General features: G+C 39.0%; 2 protein-coding genes across 4 annotated transcripts in view; one reads left to right on the top strand and one right to left on the bottom strand.

Moving 5' to 3' along the window:
- Positions 1-13,340, bottom strand: part of Fmn1 (formin 1) — a 368,173-nt gene that overhangs the window by 242,252 nt on the left and 112,581 nt on the right. The gene's annotated exons all lie outside the window — the stretch shown is intronic.
- Positions 9,802-12,280, top strand: LOC144255297 (tumor suppressor candidate gene 1 protein-like). The gene is made up of 2 exons (XM_077799666.1): positions 9,802-9,807; positions 11,693-12,280. The coding sequence occupies exons 1-2, from the start codon at positions 9,802-9,804 to the stop codon at positions 12,278-12,280; spliced, it is 594 nt and encodes a 197-aa protein (XP_077655792.1).

Genomic DNA, 13,340 nt, shown 5'->3' with positions numbered 1-13,340 from the left:
AGCCAGCCACACAGCTGCTCCTATGAGGAAGGGGCTTCCTTCTCAGAGCTGTGAATTGGTTAGCAAGCTCTTGGTTCTACAACCACACCATACCTCAAGTCAAAACACCTGTCAGCTTCCTCCCACAACAACTGCTATAATCTACCCACTACTCCTCCCCAGCCTTCTAGGAGGAAGCCTGCTCTCTCTCTTAAAAACACCATGATTGACTCTCTTCACATCAGCCTGAGTAATCTATTAAAAACACCAACTAGCTCATGTCTCATCCCCAGCTTTCCATTGCAACTGCAATCCAATCAAAGCTCCTTGCATCAGCCCAGGAGGCTCTTGGTTCCTGCATACTTCCTCTCCCTGTCCTCTGGTACTCCTGCTCCTCCTTGCATATTACAAAACCAAGACACCAGCTAGTCCTTGAACCTATCAAGTTCTTTTCTACCTCAAAATCTCTGTTAATATTGGAGACCAAAATAATAATGGGCTGTGTACTCCGTAATAAGCATTATTCTAAGTATGCATAGAGCACTGATTCAGGACCCCTCAAGGATTCCAAAATCCACAGGTGCAAGACCCTTATATAAAATGTCAAAGTTGATGCATATAATCTATGCACATCTTTCCACATAATTTAATTCATCTCTAGATTGTTTATAATACTAATGCAAGGGAAATGGTATGTAAATAGTTATTATACTGCATTAAGGAAAAATGGCAAGAAAAATATCTTCACTATAGACACAATTATCTTTCTTTAAGTATTACTGTGGTAGATTGAATCCACAGATGGGGAACCCAAAAATATGGAGAACTGGCTACTTCATATGTGTTAACATACTCATCCCCATAATAACCTATCAGGTAGGTACCATTATTATCACCACTGTCAACGAAGAAACTAATACACAAGAGGTCAAGTAGTTCATCCAAGAAACTGGAGTAATATGAAGAGTCAAAAAATAATAACAACAACATAATTAATTTAATGGATGAATAGATAAACTTTGGTATGTCTGTAGAATGGAACACTATTTAGCAATAAAAAGGAATGCATGCATTGACATTGATGAATGTCAAAATCACTGTGTAAAGTAAAAGAAGTTGGTCTCGGAAAGTCGACACTGCCTAACTCCATGTATATGACATCTGGAAAACACAAAGCTAGAGGGAAAAGAACAGATCAGAGCAGCAGTTGCCAGATAATGAAGATGGGAGGGGGTCTGAATATATAGCCAAAGCACACAAAGGAATTTTAGGGAATGATAAGCCCATTCCCTATCCTGATTATGGCAGCACTTACATACATCCATACATGTGTTAAAATGCAAAGTACTGTACATCAAAATGAAAAATTCTATAGTAAGCTAATTTTTTTTAAGTTGCACAAATATTATACTTCAAATCTGTGAGTTTAACAGAGTTAGTACAAATGAAAAAAAATATGCAAAACCATCAAACTAGCAATAAATAATTTAAAAATCTAAAAGATAACATTTATAGTATCTCTGAGAATACAAAGTATCTAGGAGTAAAACTTAAAAAACCATGTAAAGTCTTCAGATGAGAAAATAACAACATTATTAAAATAGTTTACCAAGAAAGGCAGAAAGACAGCCAGTGAGGAAGCTGGTCTTCACTTACAGGACTCAGTATTGTCGGGTGCCAACTTTCCTAAACTGACCTACAGATCTAAAATTTCTTGAGAGCTTTGCTGGGTTTGAACATAAGGAGCTGATGCTAAAGTATATATGGAAGCATAAATTGCCAATGAAGGCCAAGAAGTTCTTGAAAATATAGATTAACACTATATAACTTGTCTAACAAGAATTATTATTAATAAAATGTCAGAATTGTGGGACTAACACAGGAATAATGACTAGTTAGAAATATACCATGAATTTATGGTTATTTGTGACAAAACTAGCACTGAAGATCCTTTGCTTACACAAAGAATAGCATTTCAAGAACTAAGGGCTGGGGAAAATGGGTATTCTTAAGAAAAAAACATGAAATTGGACCCCAACTTTATAATAATCTATTTCAAGTTAATTAAGAGCTTAACCTTAGGCTAGGAAAAGGTTCTTTAAGACACAAAAAAACACTATATATAAAAGGGAGAAAAACCTGGTAGACATATGACTACATTAAAATTTTAAAAATCTTTTTTCCCCTAAAAATACAACATAACAAAGACAAGCCATGGAGTGGCAGAATCTAATTGAAACACACAGTCAACCGATATCTAGTACAAATATATAAATAAATTCTACAAGACATGAAGAAAATGGAAAACATGTTTTTAAAATTCCACAGGTACTATTAAATGATATCCATATAAAATATAAACACACACACACACACACACACACACACACACACACAATGATTCTCAATAGTAACCAGGAATATGGTCATCCCTTGGTATCCACACAGGATTGGTTTTCCAAAATCTGCAGATGCTCAAGTCCCTTATATAAAATGGCATAGTAATTGTATATAATCTACACAATCCTCCCATATACTTTATATCATCCTTCAATTACTTACAATACCTAATAGAATGTAAAAGCCATGTAAATAGGTGGCATACCATATTGTTTATGGAATAATGACAGGAAAGAATCTGCATATGTTTAGTGCAGGGGCAATTTTTTTTAAATATTTGCAATCCAAGATTGGTAGATCTGCAGATGCAGAATTTCCAGATGTGGAGCACCAACTATATTTAAAGTCTGAAAAAAAATTAGTGTTGGCGAAGAAAAAGAGCACTGAGAACACTCATACATTGATAACAGGAGCGCAAACCAGTATAGTCACTAAGAAAATGTTTAACATTTTTTAATAAAGTTAGAGATACTCATAACTACCCACCTCAAAATCCTTTTTTTGCAAGGGGGATGGTTACCAGGGGCTAAACTCAGGGGCACTCAAACACTGAGCCACATCCCCAGTCCAGTTTTTGTATTTTATTAGAGACAGAGTCTCACTGAAATACTTAGCGCCTCGCCATTGTTGAGGCTGGCTTTGAACTTGTGATCCTCTGGTCTCAACCTCCGGAGCTGCTGGGATTACAGGCATGTGCCACTGCACCCGGCCACAAAATCCTAACTCTTGTTGTTTAGATCCTAGGTGTCATCCAAAGTCCCATGTGTTAAAGACTTGATTCCCCAGAGTGGTAGCATGGGGAGGGGGTGGAACCTTTAAAAGATAGGACCTAATGGGAGATCTTAGGTCCAGGGAGCAAGCCCCCAAAAGAGAGGGTGGGAATCCAGTCTCCTCTTCCTTTTTTCATGCCCTGGTCACGAGGTGAATGGGTCTTCTCTGCCATATACCCCCACAGTCCCAGAGCAATGGGACCAATAAGTCTCTAGATTGATGAACTAAAATCTCCTAAACCGTGAGCCAGAATAAACTTTGCCTCTTTTTAGGTTAGTCAACTTAGTTGTTTTGTTACAGTAACAGAAAGTTCACTAACATGCTAATTCTGGGCACTTATAAATGACAAAAAACTATAAAGGAAAGCAAGTAATAATATTAAAAAGTCTGGGGAAAGATGTCTCTGGGAGAAGAGGAATTGAACTGGGTTGTGATGGAGCAATATGGTCTTACATGGGTGTTCAAAGAATGATATTTAACCTTATAAGTTTTATACAAGTATCTCAATATCTAAAATTAATACAGGAAAATCTGCTTTTCTTTACAAAGGTACATTAGTTTTCTCATATATCAAATACAGAATATTATATAGGCACAAAAAGATCTCTAGATTGATGGAATAAGAAGCATAGAGCAATTTAGAAAGTTTATAAATATTGTATCTTATTTGATAATAAATATCTAAACCCTAATCAATGTCAAGCTTCTACAAAGTAGTCAAAGAAAGCCTAGTTAAAACACACTTCTTACAAAATTGAAGCCCCTTGGGAATACCATCTACCTTCCAAATAGAAAATACACAGACTATATTTTGAAATCATTCATTCTATGTAAATTATACATATAAGGGTGTGACAGAGTTATGACTAATTCATTAACACAATGACAAAGGAGATCATTGCAAAGCCAACACCCAGCCAGGCATGCTTCATCTCCTCCTTAAACAAATGTTTTTGCCAACAGTACCATCGTTACAGGTGGCAGGAAAACGCCCTCTCCCAACAAGCATGATAAATAGAATCCCTGGGCGGCATGCAGAAGGAGGTCAATGCCTACACTAGTCGAGAGTTCATTCTGAGGGCTTGCAAGAGAATGTAACAGAAGATAAGGGTTTCAGAATAAGGTCCAGGAGTCAAGGCTAAGCTGGGGTTCCCAAAGGTGTGCTAGGGACAGTCCTCCTCAGTTAAAAACAAAACTGAGGGGTGAGGATGGTGAGACCGAGATGTGAACTCAAGACCAAAGATGTTTGTAATTGTTAAAAAGAGAACTTGACTCTGGTATCCAATAGCTCCAGGACTCTATAATCCTGTGAAAAAGAGAAAGAGATTTGGGACCTAAGGGCTTGAAAAGGGCAGGTCCCTTTGAAGTCATCTGGGTCCCAGTGGAAGTTAACTGAATGAATTAAAATGATCTAACCCACACACACAAAAAAAGCAGCCTGAGGTACGTCCTTTAATAAAAGACCAAACATAAAATACAAAAGGCTCCTAATGCAGAATTCAACATTTTGGGGGGAAAATAGGAGAGAACTTCCCCCCATAAAAATAAAGTTCTTTCCAGCCAAGTGTTTAATATATTGGTCCCTTCTTTTTGTGGTACACAAACCTTCCTTTGTGATCAGTTCATAATATCAAAACATCCTTTTGGCCAGAGGTCTGGTTTGTGTTCTCCAACTTGCCAAAAGCATAATTAAAACTCATAACATGGAAGGTAGGGATCTGCCATCACTGATCAAATCATTGTGTCTCAGTTACATTTGAGCGCAGGTCATATTACTGAGCACTGTTTCTCAAAAACAATTCTAAGAACTTCACATACAATAACTCAGGCTATCGTCATATCAAACTTCCATGACAGGCCTGTCGTGTCAAGGCTCATTTGGTAGATGAGGAAACCGAGGTGCTTAGGTCGAACGACTTTCCCCAAAGCCCAGGTAGTTAAGTGTCAATGATGATATTCACACCAGAAGAACCTGTGCCTTTACCCTGCTGACTTTTTGTTTGTCTGTTTGTTTTTGATTACGTGTTTGTTATTGCTGTTCCTTTGGTTGGGGAAACACGAGGTACAAACAGAACGTAAAATCCCTAGAAAGTTAAAAGTTGCTAGCTTTATCCAAATATGAGAATCAATCATAGACTTGGGAAGACTTTTCCATAACATACACACATTTATTCATATACTTATAATGGGGATTGAACCCAGGGGCACTTTACCACTGAGTCACATCCTCACCCCATTTTATTTTTTATTTTGAGACAGGGTCTCACAAAGGTGCTGAGGCTGGCCTTGGATTTGCAATCCTACTGCATCAGCTACCAAAGTCACTGGGACTATGAGCATGCACCAAAGTGATAAGTTCCATAAATTTTTTAAGAGTATTGTGTATTTGTGATCCCATAGAGGTTTAAGTCACCTGGGGTCAATGTGACAGTTATGTCTAGTGCCATCAAACTATGAGGTTAGGGGCTGGGGATGTGGCTCAAGCGGTAGTGCGCTCGCCTGGCATGCACGGGGCACTGGGTTCAATCCTCAGCACCACATAAAAATAAAATAAAGATGTTATGTCCACCGAAAACTGAAAAACTAATATTAAAAAAAAATCATTCTCATTCTCTCTCTCTCTCTCTCTCTCTCAAAAAAAAAAAAACCCCAAAAAACTATGAGGTTAAAATTTGTTCATGTTCTCAAAGAGACTCCCAGGCCTATACTCACAGTGATTAATTTTGATTTTATTTATATACTCTTTCTCCTACTTATATGTGCTAGACTTTCCCCATCACACACTCATATAACACTGGCAAACCCGGATCATGCACACTGTCGGGGAATTAGAACCACAGCACTATTCCTGCCCATGGATTCTGATTTGTGCCGCTTCTTCTCTCAATAGCCTGACCCCTGCCCCACATTTTTAATATTTTCAAGTTGTTCAAACTTCAATCTGAAAAGGAAGGGATTCTTCCTCAGAATTATAATAAAAGAATATTCTGTGCTTCCAGAGTTATAAATCCATGTCAGAAAGTTTTTTTGTTTTTGTTCTTGTTTTTGTTTTGGCGGGGAGAGTAATAGATATCTGGACTTTGACCACTGAATAGCTGAATATTTGTATTAATGTTCACTAAGAAAAAAAAAATCAAACTAGCACAGAAAACCCATGACTGCGTGAATATCACTGCTTTAAGACGATGTAGATAAGAGTTTGATCCCTGGACTAGAAACATCAGCATCACCTGCAATTATTTAGAAATGCAAATCCTCATTCCTGTCCTAGACCTGTTGACTCAGAAACTCCAGGTGTTATAACAAGCCCCCAAGTGGCTATATTACAACACAGTTTGAGAACAATCCCTTTAAAATAACTTTCATTTTATTTAAGAAAAAAATTTATTAAAAGAACAAATTAAATGAGAGTAAAGGGATCACAAATACATTCCAAAAATAAAGAAGCTGGCACTTGAAGGATGACATTTGGGGAAATGTGCTAATTATTAACGGATGCGTACAAGTTAAACAAATTCATCCATGAGTGAATGGAGATACTTTCTCTAATCATAACACTGATGAATGGACACAGCCATGAAAGGCAAACTCACAAACCATTTGCTCCAAAATCTATGAGTGAAATACAATTTGAGCTCTTATATTTAATGAAATTAGGAAGACAAATTGTGAAGCCTGATCTTAGTACACCATACATCCATCCACAATGAAGTCCACAGTAACTCTATTTGGAAAGAACATGACTACCTTTATGTCTGTCATAAATGCTGGAGGATTCAAAGTCAGTGACACCAAAAGCAGAAAATCTAGTGTGAATGCAACATATTTTATTTGTAGTCCTTCAAGAATCTGAGATATGGTATACTAAATATGGTGCAGAATTTAACTCCATTTTTTGATGTTTGGCTGCTGAGAGCTTTTAACTTCTCTCTTCCCCTGGGCCACACTTCTGGGCAACATGATAAGCAAGCACTGGCAGCGTCAAGTCATGCAAGCTGCCGCCTGTAAGTGTAGACCTCAGCCAGGCATAATCTCTGCACACCGTGGAAACCCCAAATCAGTCTTGTGCTCTTACTCTCCCTCAAGTCACTTCAGGGCCAGCTTGGGGGAGCCTGCCCTTCTCTCCCTAGAAGTCTCATTATATGAATAATAAACCTTTGCATGTTCATGTGTGCGTGTGTGTGTGTGTGTGTGTGTGTGTGTGTGTGTTCAGTTCAGTAAAGAGTCCATCTTGCCTCTTCAAAAATGAAGAGACCATGTAGAGCCTAAGTGAATAATTCATGAGTGAACCTCTTACATTGTTTTATATGGGTACAGAAAAGGGGACAGTTTTTTTTTGTTTGAAAAATACAAGATTGGTTAATAGCTGAAAGAAATAGTATGAATTTAGGAATTATAACTCTCAACATCACTCCTTGTTCAAGAACATTTAGGATTTTCTTGGCAGAAATATAAAAATTTCAATATTAACCCCCCCATCCCTGCAACCCAATCCCAAGTCTCCAAGTCCACTAGCTCCTTATTGTTATGGTCTGAATGCTTATGCCTCCCCAATTCTTATGTCAAAATCCTACCCCCAAGGTGGTGGAATTAGGAGATGGGGGGGGGGGGGGTCTTTGAGAAGTGATTAGGTCACTAAAGCAAAGCTATCATGAATGAAATTAGTGTCTTTACCGGAGATTTCAAAGAGCTAGCTTATTCCCTCCATCATGTGAGGACACAACAGAGATCATCCACCCACTAGGAACACACCATTGATGAACAAGGAAAAGGGCCCAAACCAGACACTGAATCTGTTTACATCTTGATCTTGGATTTCCCAGCCTATAGAACTACAAGAACCAAATTTCTGTTGTTTAAAAACACCCCAGTTTGTGACATTTTGTTATAGTAGCATGAAGACACTAAGACACTCTCCATAATTGGTAGTCTCTTTCATTTTGCCAGGTATTGAATGAAGTATTCAGTGCATAAAAATGAACAGCACCCATGTCTAACTCAAAAGCCTTCTCAGGGTATACATCTTTGAAATTCTAAGAAGCTTTCAGCATTTATACTCCAATGTTAACTCATGAAGTTTGTTTTCTTAAAAAGACTTTTATTTCATCTAATTATCTTATATAAGGTGTGAAAAAGCTGGAGCATTGTTAAGCAAATATTCATCCACTTCCACCTCCCCTTTCCACTGGGAGGTAGAATACTTCCCATGGCTTTTGGCTTGGCCATGGGACTTGCTTTGACTATGAGCTAAAATGGTGTAAGAGAAGATTTAAATTTGATTGCAGAATTTGGCTTGCCTCCTCTACTCCTGGTATTTCATATAAGAATACGTCCTGTGTAGCTACTTACTACACACTCAGCCTGGGTCCCAGAGAGAAAGATGTACCAACCCACACCCTACCCAGAATGAACAGTCAAGCCTAGCCTGGAAGAGCCCAAACTCAGCTGAAGCACTATTGATCCTTAATACTCATACAAAGAATCTTTCTTACTGGAAGCTATTAAATTTTAGCATGGGTTGTTACACAGCGACATTGTGGCAATGGCCAATGAATACATATAGTAAGTTTCTTGCCAAATGTACTATTTAGAGGCACATATCATTTTGGAGACTTGAGATAAATGGGATGACATCTAACCAAATAAAACAGAGAAAAATGGGTTAAGGAGAAGAAGATAAAGGGTGAAAATTAACATATTTGCATTGTTTAATATTTTGAAAAATGAATTCAAAATAGCAATTGGGCCTTTATGTTCTAGAATGGTGATATAAAATAGGTACAAAGGTAAATGAACTCATGGCTATGTCCCATGGACTTTTACTTGTGTTCCAAAAGTAAGAATTTGGGGCCATTTATGGACACAATACCATGGAGAAAACAGTCATTAAGTCAAACTCTATCTGCCAATCCTTGGCTACTTTGCCTTTTCATTTTGTCCTCCTGCTCTTATTTTCTGTAGCTTTAAAAATCATAGTCAACCATTAATGACTAAGAAACAGCTTCTAGAAAGTCACACATTTACATTAGAATAGAATGTAGGAAACAACTGAAAGTACCTGATTCCTGCCACTAGGTGGCAGTCATAATACTCCATATTTAAAGGAAACCTGCTACCAAGTGCCACAGCAACCCCTGAAGGATTTGATCCGGGTAGAAGGGTATAGTAGGGGAGAGATGAGGTGAGCCAAAGTTGTGAGACCACCACTTTTCTTTTACTTGAAGGGTGGATTAGTGTGGATATGGTAACCATCTGAGAAAGATTAGAAGAGTACATGTTTATTTTCAATAAAGTGACCCAAAAGATTTCCAGTGTTAGAGGTTCATATTTGTTAGCACACTTCCAAGCCTACATAGCAATGAAGTCTAAAATATAAAGCAAGAAAGTTAAAAGTCAAAATTGGATAGCAAAACAATATGTAATACGTTGGAGAAACAGAAACGGGACAGCAAAGCAAAGAGTGCTCAGGCCTGGAGCTCTGGATCTGCTGTGCCCCAATTCCAGAAGCAGACAGGCAGGATGGCCCGGAGTTAAGTTACTACAGAGTGACAGGGACCCAAAGTACCCTGTAGAGCAGGAAATCAGGGCCATGCTTGCTACTTAGAAAAGGGAGTGAGCAGCCATAAAGAAGAATGAAATCATGGCTGGTAAATGGAGGTAAGTGGAGGCTACCATGCTAAGTGAAATAAGCCAGTCCCCAAAAACCAAAGGCCTAGTGTTCTCTCTGATATGCAGATGCCGACTCACAATAGGTGGGGGAAGAGAGGGAAGATGGGAAAGGAAAGATAGCAGAATAAACTGGACATAACTTCCCTATGTTCAAATCTCTAATCCAGTCCCATCCCTGAGGGTGTAGACAACAACCACACCATTAATTCAAGTGAAGAGCCCTGAAACACTATTATAAGACTAATTTCTGGCCTGGATGGCTTACAAGGTCAGGTAGAAAAATTGCAAACATAAATCATCCTATAGATCATGAGCCTTCAGTCCAAACTTCTAAAACATGGAAGAAATCTGTCAAGACAGGCAACAAAGCCAACTGAAACACAAAAACCACTGAATAAAAAAACATTTTTTTTTTTTTTTTTTTTTGGTACCAGGGATTGAACTCAGGGGCACTGGACCACTTAGCCACATTCCCAGACCTATTTTGTATTTTATTTAGAGACAGGGTCTCACTGAGTTGCTTAGCACCTCACTTTTGCTGAGGCTGGCTTTAAACTTGAAATTCTCCTGCCTCAGCCTCCCAAGCCGCTGGAATTACAGGCAGGCACCACCACATCAAGCCTGAATACAAATTTTAAATACTAAACATACTGGAAAATATTTATGTTCAGAATCCTTATCAAGATAAATGAAAAATAATAATTATTATAAGGAATAATGACAAATCACACAAAAAGGAACAAAAAGAAACAATAGGAGGGGATTATAAATGTTTGAAATATTTGAAACACAATCATTGAAATGTAAAGCTGAAAATCTGGATAAACTCTGACACAAATACTTCTTTAGTAAAAGCTACTGAATAATTAACTAAAAACACAGCATGGGACAAGGAAAGGTGGCATTAATACAGGGATATCAAAATAGATCATATACTAAGAACAGAAAAGCAAGGATGGAAATAGAATAAGCATAGGAAACTTGACATATGATCTGAGGCTACACTGAAATTTGTAGGAAGAGGATAGACTATTCTTAAACATCCAACTTCAAGAAAAATATTCATACTTCAAACCATACACAGGAACATTTCCAGGAGATTAAAAACCTAAACTCGATTGGGCTAGGGTTGTGGCTCAGCGGTAGAGCGCTCACCTAGCATGTGTGAGGCCCTGGGTTCGATCCTCAGCACCACATAAAAACAAACAAACAAAATAAAGGTATTGTGTACAACTAAAAAATAAATATTAAAAAAAAAAACTAAATGTGAATACAACAGAAAAAGCCTGGATGAAAAGACAACAATAAGTTCATGGAAGAAGAACTCCAAATGATTAATAAACATAAAAAACAATTTTTACTTCTCATTAAGACAATGTGAATTTCGAAGACAGATTTTTATAACTCATGGAGACCATGAGGGGGATTTTATATGTGCATGAGATTAATAACAGTTTCATGTAAAGGGAAGGTGGAAGTCACATAGAAAGCTTCAAATGTATTTATAATGTTTTATTTCTTAAATTAGGTAGTGGTTGAAATCATGAAGCTGAATGTGGCTAACATCATGGTCTTAAAATAAAATAAAAGCTGGCCAAAATATATAAACAAATTAATAATTGAAATGCTCAGAGATAAATAATACACATCTATCAGAAATAATAAATCAAACAAAGAAAACCATAGCATCTGACAGTAATTATAATTTTATATATATATATATATATATATATATATATATCTCATATATATAAAAATCTCCTAGAACTTAGCAAGTCAATAAGATGCATCTTTTACAGGTACCAGAAATATATTTGCAAAACATTGTGATTCATAAAAGAAAACCTCTCAAAATATTTTCAAAGAACTATAGCCGGGCGCCACCCGGCGCGGGAGCTGTGGCTGCGGGGACACAGATGGGCCAGGCCGCCCGGGCTGGGTTCCGCAGCGCGGCGGAGGCGACGGGGGTTGGCGAGGCTGTGCGGGTGGCGCCCGACAGCAGCTGGAGGAGCGTTTCGCGGACCTGGCAGCGAGCCACCTGGAGGCCATCCGCGCGCAGGACGAGCGGGACCAGCAGAACGCGAGGCTGCGCGAGGCGAATGCCCGGCTGCGGCTAGAGAACCGGCGGCTGAAGCGCGAGAACCGCAGCCTCTTCCGTCAGGCTTTGCGGCTCCAGGGGGAGGGCGGCGACCGGATGGCCGCAGAGGCGGCCCTGGGTCCCCCGGAGGCTGGCACGAACCGGAGGGAGAGAGGTGGTCGCCGTGAGGATGAACCAGGCAGCCCCAGGGCCTTGAGGGCCCGGCTGGAGAAGCTGGAGGCCATGTGCCGCAGGGCCCTGCTGCAGCTGCCCCTCGAACAGCAAGGGCCGCGCCCGCGTGTGGACAAGGAGGAGCCGCCTGTGCAGGAGCCCGACTCTGGCCTCTGTGCCCAGGACCCGGCGCCCCCAGGGCCCTGGCTGTAGCCTCCGGCCTCAACCGGGAGAGGCGGGGCCTCCTGAGCGCCCCTCCTTCCGCGCTTGCTGCTTCCCCACCCTACACTGCTGGACCACTGAGCTCAGTGCCTCCAGCCCACAACCTGACACTTCCGGTGGCGCCCTGCCTCTGCCCGCGGGGTCCTGCCAGTGTCTGGGCTCTGGAGCCCCCATGTGTGTGGGCACCTGCTTCTGGGCCCTGCTGGTTCCACTGGAAGAGGCCCTGCAACAGAAGCGCAGGTTTTGAATCAGCAAGAACTGGTTCCTGGAAGCTCTTCCTAATTCATGAACCTTTCTAAGTGTATTTTTTGTTTCTCAATAATGATTCTTTGAGGGCTGAATAATGCTTCTTGAGTTGGTCGAATTTGATGTTCTTTCTTGAATCCACTAAAGCCGCCAGTTATTATTTCTTGTGTGGCCAATACTTTTGAGTGTGTGTTTTTATAAATAGGTATTCAATGGATATCCCACGAAGTACTACCTTTTTATAAAGAAGAAGAAGATATTTATGATTTAGAAATTCTTGTCTGCCCCTGGCTTAGTCCGCATACATTTAATATAAACTGATTTGTTTCACCCCAGAGAATTTTTAAGTATATTCCTATAGGTAATCCTTAGAACTGGTAAATAAAAGTAGTCCATTAAAAATGAAAAAAAAAAAAAAAAAAAAAAAAAAAAAAAGAACTATAGCCATGTGAACTACGATCTCTTTCTAGAATGTAAATAAATTAAAATCAACAATAAAAGAAAAGGAAAATACCTAAAATCAGCAAATCAAATTCAGCAGTTCATGTAACTATGCAGGGCTATTTTAAAGAACACAATAAGTACAAATTTATGGATGATATCTACCATATTAATATACTAACAAAAACCCTTTATCTGAAAGTGATACAGAATAATATAAAATATCTTGATAAAGCTTAACCATATTCTTGATTTAAAAAAGAAAAAGAAAAAAGAAAGAAAGAAAGAAAGAAAGAAAGAAAGAAAGAAAGAAAGAAACTCTCCTAGCTCATTTAGAAGAGAAAGAAATCAGATTCAGGATATT

This window comes from Urocitellus parryii, chromosome 6 (assembly GCF_045843805.1).
Source record: "Urocitellus parryii isolate mUroPar1 chromosome 6, mUroPar1.hap1, whole genome shotgun sequence".
Classification (NCBI taxonomy): domain Eukaryota; kingdom Metazoa; phylum Chordata; class Mammalia; order Rodentia; family Sciuridae; genus Urocitellus; species Urocitellus parryii.
The sequence above is the reverse complement of the archived record's forward strand: the minus strand, read 5'-3'. Positions and strand labels throughout refer to the sequence as shown.